This window comes from Nasonia vitripennis, chromosome 1 (genome assembly GCF_009193385.2).
Source record: "Nasonia vitripennis strain AsymCx chromosome 1, Nvit_psr_1.1, whole genome shotgun sequence".
Classification (NCBI taxonomy): Eukaryota; Metazoa; Arthropoda; class Insecta; order Hymenoptera; family Pteromalidae; genus Nasonia; species Nasonia vitripennis.
In genome coordinates, this window is record NC_045757.1 from 30208051 (window position 1) to 30227441 (window position 19391).

Genomic DNA, 19391 nt, shown 5'->3' on the forward strand with positions numbered 1-19391 from the left:
GTATAATAAGAGCTGCTCGAAAAACCGATATCGCTTGCGTCGTCTTAGCTGCCCGATGGCGAGTGCATTGGCGGGTAGCGTCCGAGCTACGAAATCCTTCGTATAATAAGAGCTGCTCGAAAAACCGAAATTGTCTGCTACTCTGTCTTCGCTGCCCGGTGGCAAGTGCATACTGAGACTACTCTCGCGACTCCCGACTATGCTGGCTGTAGGTGGGTAGCGTCCGAGCTGCAGAATCTTACGTATAATAAGAGCTGCTCGAAAAACCGATATCGCTTGCGTCGTCTTAGCTGCCCGATGGCGAGTGCATTGGCGGGTAGCGTCCGAGCTACGAAATCCTTCGTATAATAAGAGCTGCTCGAAAAACCGAAATCGCTTGCGTCGTCTTAGCTGCACGATGGCGAGTGCCTTGGTTGGTCGCGTCTGAGATGCAGAATCTTACGTATAATAAGAGCTGCTCGAAAAACCGAAATCGCTTGCGTCGTCTTAGCTGCCCGATGGCGATTGCATTGGCGGGTAGCGTCCGAGCTACGAAATCCTTCGTATAATAAGAGCTGCTCGAAAAACCGAAATTGTCTGCTACTCTGTCTTCGCTGCCCGGTGGCAAGTGCATACTGAGACTACTCTCGCGACTCCCGACTATGCTGGCTGTAGGTGGGTAGCGTCCGAGCTGCAGAATCTTACGTATAATAAGAGCTGCTCGAAAAACCGAAATTGTCTGCTACTCTGTCTTCGCTGCCCGATGGCGAGTGCATTGGCGGGTAGCGTCCGAGCTACGAAATCCTTCGTATAATAAGAGCTGCTCGAAAAACCGAAATTGTCTGCTACTCTGTCTTCGCTGCCCGGTGGCAAGTGTATACTGAGACTACTCTCGCGACTCCCGACTATGCTGGCTGTAGGTGGGTAGCGTCCGAGCTGCAGAATCTTACGTATAATAAGAGCTGCTCGAAAAACCGATATCGCTTGCGTCGTCTTAGCTGCCCGATGGCGAGTGCATTGGCGGGTAGCGTCCGAGCTACGAAATCCTTCGTATAATAAGAGCTGCTCGAAAAACCGAAATTGTCTGCTACTCTGTCTTCGCTGCCCGGTGGCAAGTGCATACTGAGACTACTCTCGCGACTCCCGACTATGCTGGCTGTAGGTGGGTAGCGTCCGAGCTGCAGAATCTTACGTATAATAAGAGCTGCTCGAAAAACCGATATCGCTTGCGTCGTCTTAGCTGCCCGATGGCGAGTGCATTGGCGGGTAGCGTCCGAGCTACGAAATCCTTCGTATAATAAGAGCTGCTCGAAAAACCGAAATCGCTTGCGTCGTCTTAGCTGCACGATGGCGAGTGCCTTGGTTGGTCGCGTCTGAGATGCAGAATCTTACGTATAATAAGAGCTGCTCGAAAAACCGAAATCGCTTGCGTCGTCTTAGCTGCCCGATGGCGATTGCATTGGCGGGTAGCGTCCGAGCTACGAAATCCTTCGTATAATAAGAGCTGCTCGAAAAACCGAAATTGTCTGCTACTCTGTCTTCGCTGCCCGGTGGCAAGTGCATACTGAGACTACTCTCGCGACTCCCGACTATGCTGGCTGTAGGTGGGTAGCGTCCGAGCTGCAGAATCTTACGTATAATAAGAGCTGCTCGAAAAACCGAAATTGTCTGCTACTCTGTCTTCGCTGCCCGATGGCGAGTGCATTGGCGGGTAGCGTCCGAGCTACGAAATCCTTCGTATAATAAGAGCTGCTCGAAAAACCGAAATTGTCTGCTACTCTGTCTTCGCTGCCCGGTGGCAAGTGTATACTGAGACTACTCTCGCGACTCCCGACTATGCTGGCTGTAGGTGGGTAGCGTCCGAGCTGCAGAATCTTACGTATAATAAGAGCTGCTCGAAAAACCGAAATTGTCTGCTACTCTGTCTTCGCTGCCCGGTGGCAAGTGCATACTGAGACTACTCTCGCGACTCCCGACTATGCTGGCTGTAGGTGGGTAGCGTCCGAGCTGCAGAATCTTACGTATAATAAGAGCTGCTCGAAAAACCGATATCGCTTGCGTCGTCTTAGCTGCCCGATGGCGAGTGCATTGGCGGGTAGCGTCCGAGCTACGAAATCCTTCGTATAATAAGAGCTGCTCGAAAAACCGAAATCGCTTGCGTCGTCTTAGCTGCACGATGGCGAGTGCCTTGGTTGGTCGCGTCTGAGATGCAGAATCTTACGTATAATAAGAGCTGCTCGAAAAACCGAAATCGCTTGCGTCGTCTTAGCTGCCCGATGGCGATTGCATTGGCGGGTAGCGTCCGAGCTACGAAATCCTTCGTATAATAAGAGCTGCTCGAAAAACCGAAATTGTCTGCTACTCTGTCTTCGCTGCCCGGTGGCAAGTGCATACTGAGACTACTCTCGCGACTCCCGACTATGCTGGCTGTAGGTGGGTAGCGGCCGAGCTGCAGAATCTTACGTATAATAAGAGCTGCTCGAAAAACCGAAATTGTCTGCTACTCTGTCTTCGCTGCCCGGTGGCAAGTGCATACTGAGACTACTCTCGCGACTCCCGTCTATGCTGGCTGTCGGTGCGTCGCGGCCGAGCTGCAGAATCTTACGTATAATAAGAGCTGCTCGAAAAACCGAAATTGTCTGCTACTCTGTCTTCGCTGCCCGGTGGCAAGTGCATACTGAGACTACTCTCGCGACTCCCGACTATGCTGGCTGTCGGTGCGTCGTGGCCGAGCTGCAGAATCTTACGTATAATAAGAGCTGCTCGAAAAACCGAAATCGCTTGCGTCGTCTTAGCTGCCCGATGGCGAGTGCATTGGCGGGTAGCGTCCGAGCTACGAAATCCTTCGTATAATAAGAGCTGCTCGAAAAACCGAAATCGCTTGCGTCGTCTTAGCTGCACGATGGCGAGTGCCTTGGTTGGTCGCGTCTGAGATGCAGATTCTTACGTATAATAAGAGCTGCTCGAAAAACCGAAATCGCTTGCATCGTCTTAGCTGCCCGATGGCGAGTGCGTCGGTGCGTCGCGTCCGAGCACCGAAATCTTTCGTATTATAAGAGCTACTCGAAAAACGGAAATCTGGCTGTTTACGCGTGGCGCATCCGTCCGGCGCTTGCCAAGAAACTGTATTTATATTTATTTTTTTGTAGTATAGTAAGGATATTTTTTTATTAAAAAATTTCGCACGTAAACGAAACAATATAGAAAGTGTAAACTTTGTAGTCTTATGTTAGAAACAAAGGAAATGCCAATTTCTTTGATCAACTATGTAAGGACGCATGAAGGCGGTCTAAATAGGGGCCATATGTATAAGAAACATATAAAAACTTTTTCTAAGTTAATAAATTCTCCTAATAATTCTACAAGGGCTTTTAGCGCCTTCGAAAACGAAGCCATCGCAAACCGAGCTATAAGTGATTCTTGGGAACAATTTGCATCTGTCATCGATGAATTTCAAAATGATGAACATTATGATTTTAGATCATGCTTACGCTTGGACGTAAGGGATTTAGGCTACTTGGTGGGCCTAAAGGTCTTCAAAGATTCTAACGAACTGCACGAATGTAGTGACGTTCGTATAATCATGTGCAAAATGAGGGATGGCCCAAAAATTGTTAGTAGTTTCCCAATTCTTTCTGAGGAAGCTATATTGAATTGCTAGATATTGAAAATTGAACCCCCATCTACGAATATAAATTAACAGTCATGTGACCGAGAACTCCTTGGACGTGAAAATCGAGTTCCTCGGAGTTAGATGGTCAGAATATAAGATTTTGAATGATTCACTTCGTGAAGACAATCATATACTTCATTTGATAAATGATATGCAAAAAATATTTTATGAAAAAAACGTTTTTTTTTGTTTTAGCTTGCCTGTGTTTTGAGTCAATATTAATTTTTTTATTAATTTGTTTATTTATTTGTTTATTTATTTATATATTAGAAAGGTGTGAAAGCAGTTGTCAAATTCAGCAGATTGTTGCTCGCGCATGATATTAAGAGAAAATGAAGCTAGAGAAGGTCTTATAATGAGGTTACGTTATGAGAGGACTTACGCATTACTCATATTGAGTAGATAGTCGCTCGCGATTGGTATTAGGGAAACATGAAGCAGTGAAGCTAGAGAAGGTTGTACGATGAGACAGTAATTAATCTCTATAGCGCCCTCTATTGCCTACTATATGAAACTAATGTATTTTTCCCCCACCTCATGATCATATGGACAGAGCATCAACTGCAATTCAACTGATAATTTATTGACAATGGCAAGTTCCTGTGTTACCGTACGGACAAAAGTAGTAAGTATTAGCATGATCTGGATTCCGGACTGGCACGCTGTGCGTTTGGGCCGTCGGGAACGTCGGTTACATATAACTAAAACTATTTAACTATATCGTACCAATGATTTCAGATACACGGCCATCATCTAGGTGGCGTCTTGTAAACCACAAGTGAAGTAGTGCTCTGTTGTCTACATAGGAAAGTGTAGCATTTAGGTTGGTAGGGTGGGTATTATCTGGGAAGGTAGTCCAGTAGAAAGATATAACTTTTAATACTTTCTACTAAATTCAAACCTAAGAAACGTTTCAGAAACGTTCTGACAACGCAACTTTTCCAACAAAAGCGGACATTTTCACGTTTTAGAAACGCGTTTCTGAAACGTTGAGAAACCAGATTTAGCGTTCCTAGGTAAACGTTTCGGTGCTATGTGGGTTACGTATAATTATACTTCACTAAATGTCAAATACGTTCTTCCCAAATAATGCCTAAAACTGGTGCTTATAATGTGAATATCTATAAGAATAAGTAATTTATAAGTCGGAATATTAGTATGGATTTAAAAGTTATTATGGCGGATTCCAAGAAAAAATTCACTTTTTCATGAGTCCCAGAATTTCGAAATTATTTTTTCAGTCTTCTGCTATTTTCGGACCATTTTTTTGCTATACTTAAAAATGAGGAAATTCGTCAATGAACAATGAAATAACAGCACTGTGAATATACCTCTTAAAAAGGATCGTTATTTTTGTATACCTATTGGACAATGTGAAAACAAACTTATAAAATCAAGGAGCTGTGTAAGATGAAAAGTACAAGTTTTATTGCAATTTCAATACATGCTAGTCATGGAAAAGACATTTTAAGTCTGATTTAGTATTGGATACGATTTATAATGTTAATTTTTTTCTTGCAGTACATAGGCTATGAAATATAAAATTTTCATGGATTATTCGTTATTTCGTCAACATTCAAATCAAAGAAAGGTTGAAATGTGACATAGTTTTATTTCAAAATTCATATTTTTGAACAGTGAATAATTATGACAAGATATGTGCTTTAGATAGTGAGATAATTTACATAAATTGAATACACTTTGGCAAACGAGCATTAATAATAAGAAAGTATATAAAGATAAATTGTTTTAATTACAACAAATTATGGTCAATGGCCAAAATGGCTACAGCGATGCTTAAGCGATAATTTTAGCAACGCCTATAAATATGGTTTTCAATTAAAATATATTATAATGATAACACTTTATGGCAGTGCGTGCTTACTTAAAAATTTACTTTAAAAATCAAGTAATACTACGGGTATAGGTATCAACCATGTATAAAATAAAAATAGGTTCTTTAAAATTAAAAAATCGTAAGCTAATTTGACTTGATCTTTAACGTACATTGTTGATTGTTTGTTTTGTGACTCAACAGATTAAGTATTTAGATAACTATGTTTTTTTCTATATAATAATATATATTTATAAATTTATAGAGATCATTTCCGCTTTTTATTCAAACCCATACGCCATGTGGATTTTTACTTGTAGGCACCGCAGTTTCTAATTGCCTTGGAGAACCTATCATTTTTCTTGTACTCCCAGGCTTGTGAGCTCCTGAAATAAAAACAATCTAGAGTTAACATGCTTGAAATATTTTATTAATTTCATTTAACTAAGAGTATTATAATATATATTAATGTATTTACCTTCAAGCAAATGTTTAACCTGTTCATCTTGGCAAGCAACAGTTAAACTTTGTAAATTTGCTTCTTTCATGTCTGCTACAAGTCTTTCAACCTGTAGTTTCTTTTCTACAATGGCAGCTTCTAAACTTACAACTTCCAGCTTTAAAGATTCGGCGCATTGGTTCGCCATATCAGCAGAGCGTTTAGCTTGCTCCACTTCATTTTGAAGATGTTCAACTTCTCCTATAATCTTTCTTTCCATCATTTGGTGCTCATCAGCCTCACGATTTATGTTATGTTGTTCTTTTACTAATTCTGCCATAACAAGTCTGTAGAATTAGACGAAAATGAATTAATATAATTTTACAATAATTATAATTTCATACAACAGGTTTTAAATTTAATTACCTAATTTTATTTTTACATTGAAGTAATTCGGTTTCGCAATTAGCTAGTTTGGATCGTAAAAGTGTTATCTCCGATTTTAAAGTTTTTTCTTGTTGTTTTACAATTTCGCTTTCTTCCTCTACGTGTGATAATTCTTTTAACTGAAAGATAAGCATTTTTAGTGTATTATGTTGACAAAACGGAGAGGTGATTACATACAAGTGTGAAAGTTGTCACCCGAGCAAAGCGAGGATTTCTGACCATAATGCACACCATATTTTTCGTCTAATCTATACCAAAATTATGCTATATATACATGTAAATCTAAGTGAAAAGTTTTGTACAGTTTTTTCCTCTAGGGCAAAAAAAAGACCTCGAGGGAACAAAATCAACTTTCCGTAATTTTCGGCCCGATTACACTTTTTTTCCATCTTGTAGCGGAAAAGTATACTTTTTTTCACTCGATTTACATGCAACTAATAGGATGCTTTTGATACAGGCAGAACTAAAAGAACATTAGAATATAAGATTTTTAATATTATTTTTATTTGTTTTACCTGATCTTCAATTGCTCTATTAGTTGATTCAATTCTATTAACTTCTTGGGATATAAAGTCCATTTGATGCATTTGTTCTCTATTTTTAGATTCCCAATATAGAATTTCAGCATCATACTAAAATGAGAATCAAGTTTAAAAAATATCTTAGGAAGCACGAATTGTAAAAAAGAAAAAAAAAAGAAAATAATACTTTTGTTAGATCTGCTTGTTGGGCATTAATAGTATCCCTTTGCCTATTGACTAGTCTGATGAGCTCCACGTATCTTTGAGTATATGCCACTGTTACCATATTTTGACCTTGTCCTGAAATTTGATTCACTGCCTGATTCTGACCTTTTGGTTCTTGAAACTCCTAGAAATAGTGAATATTGATTTAAGTATAGCATTTTTTTTATTACTCGGAAAAAATGCTGATAAGTTTACAAACCTGTATGAGATTTCTTTTTGTTTTTGTTGCACTATTGCTGGGTGAAGACTGTTCTTTATAAAGATGTGGACTGCCACTTGTATTAGGTTGATATTGCGACCTTCCAGGACTGTTTAGATTAGGAGGTGGCGGATCTCTATATGGCGGAAGAGTTCTTTGTGGTGGTGAAACTGGACCAGGAGGATCTCGATAAGGAGGCACTTCGCGTACTTTTTTTTGAGACGAATAAATGTTTCCAGCTAAGAATAAAAGTTCATTGATCTTTACTTCCATAAATTATGTTAAAAATATGCAAACACAATTACCTTCATTATTAGTAGCTCTAGTAGGAGATTGTGCTAGTCTTTGAGAAGTTTTTCTTCCCCCGAATTCTTTTGACTTTTGTTGTGGTGTTGGTTGAACTATGGCAACGTTTTCCATTTGAACCTGTATAAGCAAGGAAAGTAAAAATGACATCCTTGAATATTGTGAGTTCTTATTATAAATAATCAAGTGTTTACCTCTGGGCTTATTTCTGACAAATTTCCATGAAGTCCACTAAAAGTCAATGATTTCCTAATATCACGATTTCTTTCTGAGCTAAGATCATCAAAGTCTGCTCCCATAGTAGGGCTTCCTTTAACATTTTCAAGTAAACTATTATTCAACGAATGTTCTGCCAAAGGATTTTGCATTCCATTCGTATGATTCGTATGTACAGATCGGGGATTGCCTGCAGCTGTATTTTTGTTTCCTTCAGGTGTTGACTTCCGAAGTATTAACTGCACTTCAGAAGCATATTCTCCCCATTTCATTAGTATCTGTAAAGGATTTAATTCCATTATAAAAGTATATAAGATCATGATAAGAAATAGTAAAAGTCTACTATGTGAATTTTTTTAAACATAACAGATACAAAAATAGACTTGACTGTTTACAGGTAATTTTTCTATTTTTAATAGTATGCTGAAAGTGAAAAAGTTGCAACAAACTTATTTGGTGAAGAAACCAATGAAAAAAATCATGTTCTACTGGTGTTATAATTGAAATAGTATGCTCAGAGACTGTATCTAATAATAACTTGCTCCGGAGTATATATATGTCTAAGCTAAGTAAAGTCTAAATATAAGTCAACTATAAAAATACCAAATTTTATGTTCGTAATCACCTTTAAAGGATTTTCATATGGCGCAAGTAGTCGTTCATTAGTTCTCCAACGTTCAATTAAAGTAAATCTACCCGTTTGGCCAGTTGCTTGCGCAAGTGCATAAACCACATCCTACAATGGATGAAAATTAATCATTAGTACATGAAAAACACACAAAATACCCACAAATATTTGTAAATTATTAAAGTAAAATCGGACCTGGCAAGTTGTGGTCTCGGTAACACCACAAACAATGCGCTGTATACCCTCGACCCACACCTTTAATTCCATCTTGCAAACAGTTATCAATCACATTGATTCCCCTGCATTTTCCACTTCACTTCCATTAGTTTGGCAAACATTACAATAAACTCGACCGAATCGCTCGCACCTCGCGATGCATTTTCAACGCCATTAAGGCGAGATTTTTTATTTTCTGCAGTTTTCAACAAAACCAGCGTCACATAACGTTTATTCGTCTACGAGTATATTCGTCGCTATAGGAGTCACCCCACTGTATGAACAAACACTCGCGTGGGCGTTTTCGTTTGTTGCTGCAACAGGCTGGTCTAGTAAATCTAACCTGTTAATGCCAAATTGCATTACTATAGAGATTTATCAATCGAGTCAACAAATTTTATCAGATTCGAGTCTATGATAAAGCGACTGCACCAAGATGACGTCAACGCGTTGTCAGATGATGAGCTCCAACCACGGATAAGCTAACGAACTTAGAATCGAAACTCGTTACTCGTTATTCCAAAATCATTGTTTTTTATGTTAAAGCAATTTTTGATAATATTCTAATTTATATTTATCATTGTATATCCTTTTGATAATTATTTTATGAAAACAATTTTTAGTTGAAAGAAAATTGGATATATTTAAACTTTGTTACCGACTGACGGAAATGACTCCGAAACAGTACCTAAATGAAAAACAGCTGTTATACATATATGCATTATACCTATATATGCGTATATACCTATACCTATATGTATACATTTTAACAGAGAGCGTACACGTGCAGAACGTGTCTGACAAGTGCAGTGAGCTTCAAACAAATCACTGTAAATTACGCATGATCCATTTGTTGTTAACAAACAAAGTTCATCATGCCGAAAGTCTTGAGGGAAAAGTCTACCACCCAAGTCCACAAACAATTCCGACAAGGTTTGTCATTTACAATTCGTTCGATTGTTTATTTTCCATTTTTTTAAACCTAACCTATCTGATCAACAAACAACTTTTATGCCGATAATTGTAAGATTATTTGTGGTTGATGTGTGATACTTGATTTATTACTTTCAGGAATTGTGTTTAATAAGGACTTTGGTCAGCATATTTTAAAAAACCCTTTGATTATTCAAAGTATGGTAGAAAAAGCTGCGCTGAGACCCACAGATGTTGTACTCGAGGTTGGTCCTGGTACTGGAAACATGACAGTGAAAATGTTAGAGAGATCGAAAAAAGTAATAGCATGTGAAATCGATACAAGGATGGTTGCTGAGTTACAAAAACGTGTAATGGGAACACCGATTCAATCCAAGCTTCAAATCATGGTTGGCGATGTTCTCAAAATGGACCTTCCATTTTTCGATCTTTGTGTTGCTAATGTTCCCTACCAAATTTCTTCGCCTTTAGTATTCAAATTACTTCTTCACAGGCCATTGTTCAGGTAAAATGTCTCAATATTTATTGCGATACATTCTATTGCAGACTCGTACAATATTATATTACATTATATGACATTTATGACAATTAATTTATGTCTAGATGTGCTGTACTTATGTTCCAAAGAGAGTTTGCTGAACGTTTAGTAGCTAAACCAGGAGATAAAGATTATTGTAGACTTAGTGTAAATACTCAACTTTTAGCAAGAGTAGATATGCTGATGAAAGTAGGAAAAAATAACTTTAGACCCCCTCCTAAAGTTGAGTCAAATGTGGTGAGGATAGAACCAAGAAATCCTCCACCACCAATAAATTACCAAGAATGGGACGGTTTGACCAGGATAGCATTTGTTAGAAAAAATAAAACACTCTCAGCTGCCTTTAAACAATCCTCAGTGATAGCAATGATGGAAAAGAATTACAAAATTCACTGTAGTCTTCATAATATTGTAAGTTTCTTTGAATGAATTTACAAGTAATTATGTTTTTATTAAATTTTAAACTTTTATCATGATTTTATTTTAGCCTCTTCCTGATAATTTTGACATAAAAGAAAAGATAAATGCTATTTTAACAAACAATTCTATAAATGAATTACGAGCCCGAACAATGGATATTGATGATTTTATCAAGTATGTATCACCAATCAGCTTTTTTACATAAATAATAAACGTATTTGTCGCCTTAATAAAATTTGCTTGTTTCAGGGTGTTACAAGTCTTCAACAAGGAGGGATTCCACTTTGTATAGTAGTTATACATCATTATTTTCATGTATATTATTATACACGATCATGTTCATTTTCATACTCCATAAACTGTTTATAATTAATTATTTTCAAAGAAATAAGATTTATATTTATATATAAATTAAAAAAACAAGTATATATTTATGGGATGTTTAAGTATTTCTAGAATCCTTTGATGTATTTTTGCACTGCCTACGCGAGGCTGTAAAATGTTTATTTTATTTGTTTATTGAAATTTGTACAAAATGCAAGGAGCAAAAATAAATTCATAAAATAATAATTGTCATTATTCTATACAGAAATCGTATAAATTAATCTATTTCGTTTATCCTAATTCCCAAAGAAACGGTAAATATGTTAAATGACAACAAATTAGCAATTGTACTTGGTGTGGACAATTGAAAAATTACTGCAAAAACCTGAATTTTCACCAATTTTCAAGTAGTGCACATTTATACATCTCTTCGGAAAATGAAGTCTTACTTTACTTGATTTACCATAAAGTCATAACAATAAAAATAAAAAATTGTTATCTTCGTTAGTGAAATGTTGACGATTGTAATTGCAGCTTTTTGTATCACTTTCGCATACTTTGACAGTTTTTAATTTGTCTAAAACGCACTTTTCATAATTCATTCTTCAATCGAAACAGTACAATATCGGAATTCTTTGTTCAATTATCAATGGGCTTGCAGGAGTACAGGATTGGATTTTAAAATAAATAGCTTATATATACAATATTTGTAAAGTGTGAAATGCATGTTCATAAACAAGTCTAAATATTATTTATGTGGTTTTTACAAAAAACTAAAAGAGAAGCTAGGAGAAACTAAGAGATACTGAAATCCAAACTCCTTACAAAGGACACAAAATTTGTGTACTTCAAGCTCCAAATTCCAAGCATCGATTAAAATAGTTTTTAATCATCGAAAATTTAATTTACTTAAACATATTTGATGTTATAATTATACATGATTGAACATTATTCCTGATACTAATATCCTGAAAGTATAACATAATAAAAATCTCGGTACTAAAGCTCGATTTTTTTTTATGATAAAAAGAAGTAAAAAAACTGATAATAAATGTACAAATGAATATCATATAATAAAAAAGGAAGAAAATCATTTTAAAATCTCATTCCTATCGCACTCCGTTCTAAAAAATAGATACAACTCTTGATCTCACTGTAAATAATTAACTATGAGACCTTTTTCGCTTCTTAGACTCTTTGCGCTTTTTGTGAGATCGGTGTCGGTCTCTGCTGGACTTGGACTGTGAGGAATGTTCGGTAGGCGAGGACGCGCCACTTTTCGAACTAGAATTTGACGATGACGCCGTCGCACTAGATTTTTCGCTTGATTGACTAGTAGTCTGTCCCGATGACGTCGCCATCGCTCTAGACTTGCTGCCGCTCAGTTTTCTCTTAGGATCAAGGCTTGCAGAATCAGATTCATTATCCGAACAACTGCTACCGTGCGAGCTGCCTATTTCATCGTCACTAGTGCAATGGCGGCTGTCATCTTGCATGTTTTGTAGTCTATCAGCGATCTTCCGGCTATCGTAACTGCCGGTGGATGAGCGCCTCGATGACTCGGATCTTCTGTAGTCTGAGAGGTCAGAGTCACCAAATTTACTGCTGGCCTTGCTTTCCTGCCTCTGTGCGCTGCTGCTCTTCGAAGAGGATTTGTCGTTGTCCGACGGTTCTTCTGACGTGTAGTCATGATAATTTGTCGTGCCTGACGCTTTACTCGTCTCCCTTGGGCAACTAAAGCTACTCTTGGAGTTATCCGGTTCACTATCATTGCATGAATTACTACTGTAGATGCTGCTGTGCTCGCACATTGGCAATGGCGTCGTTTTGGAGGATGTGCTCGAAGTCGCCCTGCGCTTCTTGGTCTTTTTTGATGATGTGGACTTCTTGCTCTTCTTCTTTTTCTTTGATACTTTATCCGTCTCCGAGGCGTCTGAGCTCTTATTGGACAAATATCGCTTTTTTGCTCTAGAGCTTGAGGCGCCACGTTGCGGGCTTTCGTTATCGCTCTCATCGCCGCTCGAGTAATAGGAACGACTTCGCGTTTCCTTGTTGCGCTTTTGCTGAGTACTTGCTGACTTTCGTTTATGTGATCGAAGTTTGCGTGGAGCCGCTTTCGAAGACTTCTTCGAACCGCTTGTTTTATGGCGTCGAGATTTGCGACTTTTCGGGTTGTAATCACTGTCGTTTTCGCCACTATCACTTTCCGAAGTAGAGTCTAAGTAGGTGTACATTTGAACTGCGGCTGCAGAATCGTCGATGCGTCGGCGAGTACGACTATTGGCACTGTTGGCGTCGCCAGCAGACGATGAGGTACTTGGTAAATTTTCTTCTTTAAGAGGTAGCAAAGCTTCAGCTCTAAAAATTAAAAAATTAAAAAGAATTTATAAATAAATAAGTTTTGTAATAAATTATGTTGAACTCAACATTTAATGTTTTTTTCGTTTCAATAAAGTAATTATAAAAAAAAATTGAATAAATGATTTTAGTTCACTCACCGTGAATTATCATTCGACGTAGTACTAGCAAAACGATTTTCTCCGTCCGATGATGACAAGTCGATAATTTCAGGTGTTCTTTCGTGACGCGGTTTGACGTATCCAATAACTTCACATTCGTTTTCAGACGACGAAGAAGTTGACGATATAGTAAGAACATCCGGTGTCGAAGAAGGCGGCTGGCCTACTCTAAATACTTGTCCTACAGTACTTGGCCCTTAAAAATATGTAGTTTAAAATCATTCATCCCTTTTATAAAGCGTTCAACTCAAATGACTCTCTTTACCTGGAGCGTCAATCATATGCGGCATGTAGCTTATTCTACTGTTTGAATCAGGCAATACATATACATCCGAGTCATTCGAAGATGTGCTGCTTGTGCTGAGCGTAGGAGATAGTGGTCTATGAACGTATTCATTTGATAGTCCTGTGGATCAAGAAAAGACCGTCGAGCACTTCTTCAGATATGACGTAAACATTTGAAAAAAAAGAACATTACCTCTGGATGGAATGTAACTAACAGCTTGATCATATCCAACTAAATCGAAATTGGTTCTCGCATAATTTGAAAGTTCGTGCACAAAATGGTCCGTGTGAATTCCAAAATACTGTCGCACGGTATTTCGAAATTCATCGCTGCGGATATCATACTGCGTAAGAGTATCCGTAATGACGCCCATAACATAGGCAATGTGAGGTCTGTTGTTATTTAGCAAGACTTGTAATTCCCGATTGAGCCATGGAATCAGTCTATTCACTTCTGAAGGATGTCGCCTGAAATCAATTCGAGGATAATTTAAAATCATCCTTGACTTGAGTTTCGTAGATTTTTCAAATACTATGTACACTCGACGGACATTGATGCTGAGGTAACGGTGACCGTCACCATGACGGACAAATCGCGATTTCCCATTTATCGACTATGGCGATGTTGACGATCAAGTTAGTCACGTTACCTCAGAATCAATCCGAATCAGTCCGTCGAGTGTACATACCTGTAAAACTCTGCACTGGATTCACGAAAACGACCAAATGCATCTGGTAATGCCGCTGCCCAAACTCCGTGCCTATAAACTGTGCGACGGTAATCAATGGGATTAGCGTGTCTACGCCTTCTTTCTTCATTTGATACTTGAGGTGCAACACTAGGAATCTGTTCACGTCGTGCTACAGCCTCTGGATTTAACAACATCCCATATCTGCGATGAGCCTGAGCTCCCATGGTTGTTCTAAACATAAATGAATATTATGAAAGTTGACTATTTGAAAATAATGTAATACATTAAATTTAAAAATATAAATCAGTAATGGAGTCTGACCTGTAAAAAAAGGGTCGTTCGAATGGATGAATATTCCACTGTCCGCTGATATGGATATCAGCCGTAACATCCAGCGTTGCAGCAACCTGTGATGTACGCTGTACATGATACTGATCATAATCCTCTTGAGATCTCACATTATGTATTATAGATTTGAACGTTTGTTTGCACAGTGGACACTCTGTCTTTATCTTAGACCACTGTAGCAAACAGGAAAAACAAAACTGATGGAGGCAGCTGTCGGTGAAGGACATGTTGATTAAATGGCCCAAACATATACTGCAGTTCGGCGGTGGCGAAGCTGCATTGTTGCTCCTTTCACTGGTGTTTGGACTTGCCACAACATCTTCTGCTTTTATGGGCTCCTCTGGCCCTGTGCTCGCGTCTTTCCTTTCCAAGGACTCCATCTTCAAATTCTTGTACAGATCAAAATCTATGTCAGATCAAATGATTTCTGAAACACAGAGCGAATACTGTTAAGTATTTTTATATTTTCCAACTATGCATGCACATTGTATACCATAAAACGCTTGTATTCATGGTAAATCATTCCCCGTTACGTGATATGTCGAAACAAGCCGACCGACACACTATCATAATCGGAGAAACAGCAAATTAGCTGTAATATTTCTTGTAAAAAACATCAACAATGGCGACCAACACGGTTGAGAATTTTTATTCTCTCGTCCCTCCTCTTTCCACACGAGTCACGTAAGTGAATGAATCGATTCCCCGAGATGAACGTTCATCAGCCGCTGAATAACGCGTAAAACCGTCAAAGCATCGAGAAAAAAATCTTTACCACTGCATCAGTTCTCTTTTTCTTTTCCTCCCGAACGCAGTACGACACGATGTAATCCTAACGCGAATACTACAACAGGCGTTTTACTACTACTATACGACGGCGCTTTTCTTGACAAGAAGACGAGTCTTTCGTATTTTGTATCGCGAGCACTGCAAAATCACGATCCTGCAATGCGAAGGAGAAACCAAAGTGCAGGAATCTCAAGAAACCCGAGAATTTCGTGTAAAATGCACGACGCAGCGCTTCTTCTCTCGTGGAAAACGCACTCTTGACTGATGTCGAACGTGTATGTACATACGTGTACGGCACGCTATATGTAGTTTGTATATCTATATCTATATATATATATATATATATATATATATCCACACAGCTATAGGTACACATTGTACGTGAATGAGGGAGAGAGTGAGGTAAGTATCTTTTTTTTCTGCCGTGCCGCAGGCCCACAGAGAGAGAGAGAGAGAGAGAGAGAGAGCCGATATTACGGATTGTTCAAGGAGGTTGTAAAGCAGAGGATGGGACTCACCAGGAGTTTCGACGAAACACGTCGTCAGCCCCATCGGCAGAGATAGAAGTATCCGCTCATCTGCTGGACTCCATTGAACGCGAGAAAATCGGCGGAGTGTGTGCACGACAGAGCCAACAGCGGTACAAATATGCATCAGCAACGGTGGCGGATGACTGTATAGTATTAGTACCTGTAATCTGTATATAAATATAGCATAGGCTATGCTGCTAGCTGCGTGTATAAATGTATAAGAGCTGCACTAACACTTGCCTTGCAAAGAAGACTGTTGTATGCCAGGCTTTTGAATTTAAGTTCGTGAGGTAATTATTATTTTGTTATTTATTAAGAATTCGAGCAATTTCGTTTAAGTTAAACGACTCCTTTCCGTTTGCTCGTATAACCTCCAAACCGAGTAACCGACTGTCTTTTGCGAATCCTTTGTTTATCAGAATGTTTGTGGAAAACAATGTAGATGCGCAGTTATATAGGGTTTTCGTATTATTTGGTGAGAAAAAGATTTTGAAAAGTTCAATTTTTTTGACGATTGGATTACTCCTCGATTGCTCGTTTCGAGAATGTCGTTGTTACACTGGTTATTATTGCGAAAAATTTGAAAAGTACTTTATACATTTTTGCAAATATAATAATAACAGAATGAGAGGAGTTTTTTTGAAAAAGGTTAGTATAAGAAAGAAGTCGCTAGCGTCAGGCGCATTCGAACCCGCGAATTTCAAATGGTGTGAACGCTGATGATAAATAATCTTCGTCGTTTTTTATTTTATTTATCGAAAAATATTCTGGAGTAATTAAAACGAAAAAAGAAACTTCAGATTGATAAATATTACTAATAAATTAAATTTTTTTTCAGAAGAAAAGAACAATACTGTTGAAATCTGCTTTGCCGACCGTAGATATTCATCGTGTACGTAACTCTGCAAGTCTATACAACGCTATGCGACTTAAGGTAAGGTAAGGTAATTCCGTACTTTACTGTGTCTTACCGATTACAGTTAATTTTACTTATCTTTGACTGCTTCACCGGTTGCCCGTCGCAGCTTCTCATTTCAAATGTTTTCTCGATGATCAACATTTGATTTTTGATTTGACTTATAGGTACTTTTTTAAATTATACCCAGCCATATAAATATTCTAGAGGCAGAGTTTTTTCATTTACGTATTCGATCAACAATAAGTCAAAAGAAAAAAGCACAATCAGCTAACGCACGCATAAAAATTAAAACCCCAATCATCGAGAGAAAATCAATTCAAATCGAATCGGCGAAAAGTGTTCACGCGTAAAAATAAAATCTAAATCTCTCGTCGAGTTTCACGACAATAGCCCCACTGAATTCTTCATGTATCCCATACGCATATTCTTCACCTTCAACCCTCGCACGACGTATATTATTAATGCACACGCACACATGTATCGGATGCGCGTAAGTCCATTAACGCGCTCGTATAACCCAAGAGTCGAATGAGTGAATTATTAAGGGCGAAAAAATGGCTCGCGCTAATCCAGCCGGACAATCTAGGATGATTAAAGCGCGGACTTATGGTAAAGGAGAGCCGCGCAACGATCTAACGTAAACACCTGTCGACGTGCGCGGGGCTGAAAATATACAAGAGGGAGAGACAAGCGCTCGTCAACTATAATATGTGTATACGTGTGCATACTCGCGGAGTACATGGGTATATACGTTTTGTGTCTGGCGACAATTATAAACACTCTCGCGAGTCCGTCGTAAATTTGCTTCGTGTCTCGGATCATTTTTTTCTCGTGCATGCAGAGGTGCAAGCGCGATACGCAATCTTGCGGTATGGTTTTGATGGGAAAAAGTGCGAAAAATATTGTGTTTATGGCCTGTGAATAAACGGGGGCCATTTTATGGTTTTCTCCCTTATTATTATGTTAGATCTATATCGGTATTGCAGAAAAAACACTCCTTGTACTTAATACTGACAAGCATTTGCATTAAAGCTGTGCATTAAAATTACACCTGAGCAACGAATCAATTTACACTTGTATAACGAAAAACCGATTCTCTCCTCAAGGATGTTTATTAAAACCAGTATATACGGATTATACAAAGTGGTCGAAAAGTCAACACTTGACATTGCTGCACTCGTTCCAACCATATATAATACTTGCACAGCTCTCTGGATCGTCTCGCTATAACCCATTTCAAAAATCAATATCACCTACATCTCACAAAAGTCAACTATTCCAGAGTTCGAATCGCACGCGCCACACGAAACAAAAAGAAAAAAAAACATTCAATCGGATTGAATTGAATCGTCAGAGCTGCGGGGGCATCCGTCACCCCTCCGCGTGTGCGCTGACCATTAAGAAAATTAATAAAGCCCCGATAAGTGATCGGAGGCGCGCGCATTTATATTTGATTCGCCGCAATATTAATAAAGACTCTCTCTCTCTCTCTCTCTCGCTCTGCTTTTTTCAATCATGCTGAGAGCGCAATAGGCGCGCAAGATTCGATCGCGCTCGGGCGCATCGCAGAAGAGTAGCGGAGCGCATTTCTAGATTAGAACGTAATTTTGCAGCGGAACGCGATCGCGCCCGCGAGAGCTTCTGTATTATTCATCAACGAGTGTGTGTGTGTGTGTGTGTGTGTGTGTGTGTGTATGTACTGCAGAGGCTAATGAGGCGTCGCCGCGCTCGTGAGATATTAATATACAGTGTATAACACTATACTCTCTGATCGCTCTGCAATAGAGTATACCTACCTAAGTATTTTTTTTCTTTTATTCTTTCGTATAATAATCACCCGCAACGCAGAGCCTCAATAATTCAGCGGGAGACGACTCTGCTTCTATTCAACTTATTACACACGCGCGTGTGTGGAAGTAAATTTTCATGAAACTTTGTATCTCTCTCGCGAGGCGCTATGCGTTATCCTACGCGCGCGTGTCCTTGTCATTATTTACAGAGCCGGCGATATGAATGATGGAACAATAAGGAGAAAAAAAATGCAAGCCTAACTATCGCGAGGATTGTTAGTTTATTAATGCACTCGAGCGCGCGCATACGGCGCAAAGACAAATTCCCCGCTGCACAACAGTATGAATTATTCCCGGGCGTACTTTCCGCGCGTGTAACTAGTATATCTGGACAAAAAAAAAACCAGATATGGTTTCCCCGTAGTGCAGAAACTTTTCGCGCGCGGGATGCATGGGTTATTTAGGCTTATATTGGAGAGTGAGGGCTTATCGATGAAAAAGAAATCAGCAGCGCGTATTAGGGTAGGATATAGAGATTCAATTTTTCAGATTCTACAGCATCGACCGGTGGCAATTAGCGCGTATTGGACGAGAAGGCCAACAAAAAGTTGTACAACGCAA

The 19391-nt window shown here is 38.8% G+C and overlaps 4 protein-coding genes across 8 annotated transcripts in view; 2 read left to right on the top strand and 2 right to left on the bottom strand.

The window, feature by feature from the left end:
- Positions 1 to 5206: 5206 nt before the first annotated feature.
- On the bottom strand, positions 5207 to 9157 carry LOC100116246 (ras association domain-containing protein 8). 2 transcript variants are annotated; one of them, XM_001600732.6, is made up of 10 exons: positions 8663 to 9157; positions 8465 to 8575; positions 7818 to 8117; positions 7623 to 7743; positions 7318 to 7556; positions 7081 to 7242; positions 6888 to 7004; positions 6352 to 6491; positions 5965 to 6272; positions 5207 to 5872 (listed from the first exon to the last, which is right to left on the bottom strand). In XM_001600732.6, the coding sequence occupies exons 1-10, from the start codon at positions 8732 to 8734 to the stop codon at positions 5772 to 5774; spliced, it is 1671 nt and encodes a 556-aa protein (XP_001600782.1). In that variant the 5' UTR covers positions 8735 to 9157; the 3' UTR covers positions 5207 to 5771. The 2 variants fall into 2 exon arrangements, with proteins under 2 accessions (XP_001600782.1, XP_031776830.1); XM_031920970.2 differs by having other exon boundaries at positions 5207 to 5888.
- A 281-nt stretch (positions 9158 to 9438) lies between these two features.
- Positions 9439 to 11946, top strand: LOC100116212 (probable dimethyladenosine transferase). The gene is made up of 5 exons (XM_001600700.6): positions 9439 to 9616; positions 9755 to 10121; positions 10220 to 10565; positions 10642 to 10748; positions 10824 to 11946. Exons 1-5 carry the CDS (start codon positions 9559 to 9561, stop codon positions 10864 to 10866), a joined length of 921 nt encoding a protein of 306 aa, XP_001600750.1. The 5' UTR covers positions 9439 to 9558; the 3' UTR covers positions 10867 to 11946.
- On the bottom strand, positions 10711 to 16617 carry LOC100116176 (E3 ubiquitin-protein ligase Topors). Of its 3 annotated transcripts, XM_031920966.2 has the most exons (8): positions 16302 to 16617; positions 16050 to 16228; positions 14716 to 15169; positions 14392 to 14625; positions 13896 to 14170; positions 13683 to 13823; positions 13397 to 13613; positions 10711 to 13256 (listed from the first exon to the last, which is right to left on the bottom strand). In XM_031920966.2, exons 3-8 carry the CDS (start codon positions 15120 to 15122, stop codon positions 12062 to 12064), a joined length of 2469 nt encoding a protein of 822 aa, XP_031776826.1. In that variant the 5' UTR covers positions 15123 to 15169; positions 16050 to 16228; positions 16302 to 16617; the 3' UTR covers positions 10711 to 12061. The 3 variants fall into 3 exon arrangements, with proteins under 3 accessions (XP_031776826.1, XP_031776828.1, XP_031776827.1); XM_031920968.2 differs by lacking the exons at positions 16050 to 16228; positions 16302 to 16617 and adding an exon at positions 15518 to 15819; XM_031920967.2 differs by lacking the exons at positions 16050 to 16228; positions 16302 to 16617 and adding an exon at positions 15236 to 15805.
- LOC100116146 (eEF1A lysine and N-terminal methyltransferase homolog) overlaps positions 16226 to 19391 on the top strand; it is a 74124-nt gene continuing 70958 nt past the window's right edge. The window contains exons 1-2 of one of the 2 annotated variants that reach the window (XM_008210056.4): positions 16226 to 16351; positions 16900 to 17000. The gene's annotated coding sequence lies outside the window, so the exon portion shown is untranslated. The remainder of the gene's footprint in view (positions 16352 to 16899; positions 17001 to 19391) is intronic. The other variant, XM_031920969.2, reaches the window with a different exon arrangement.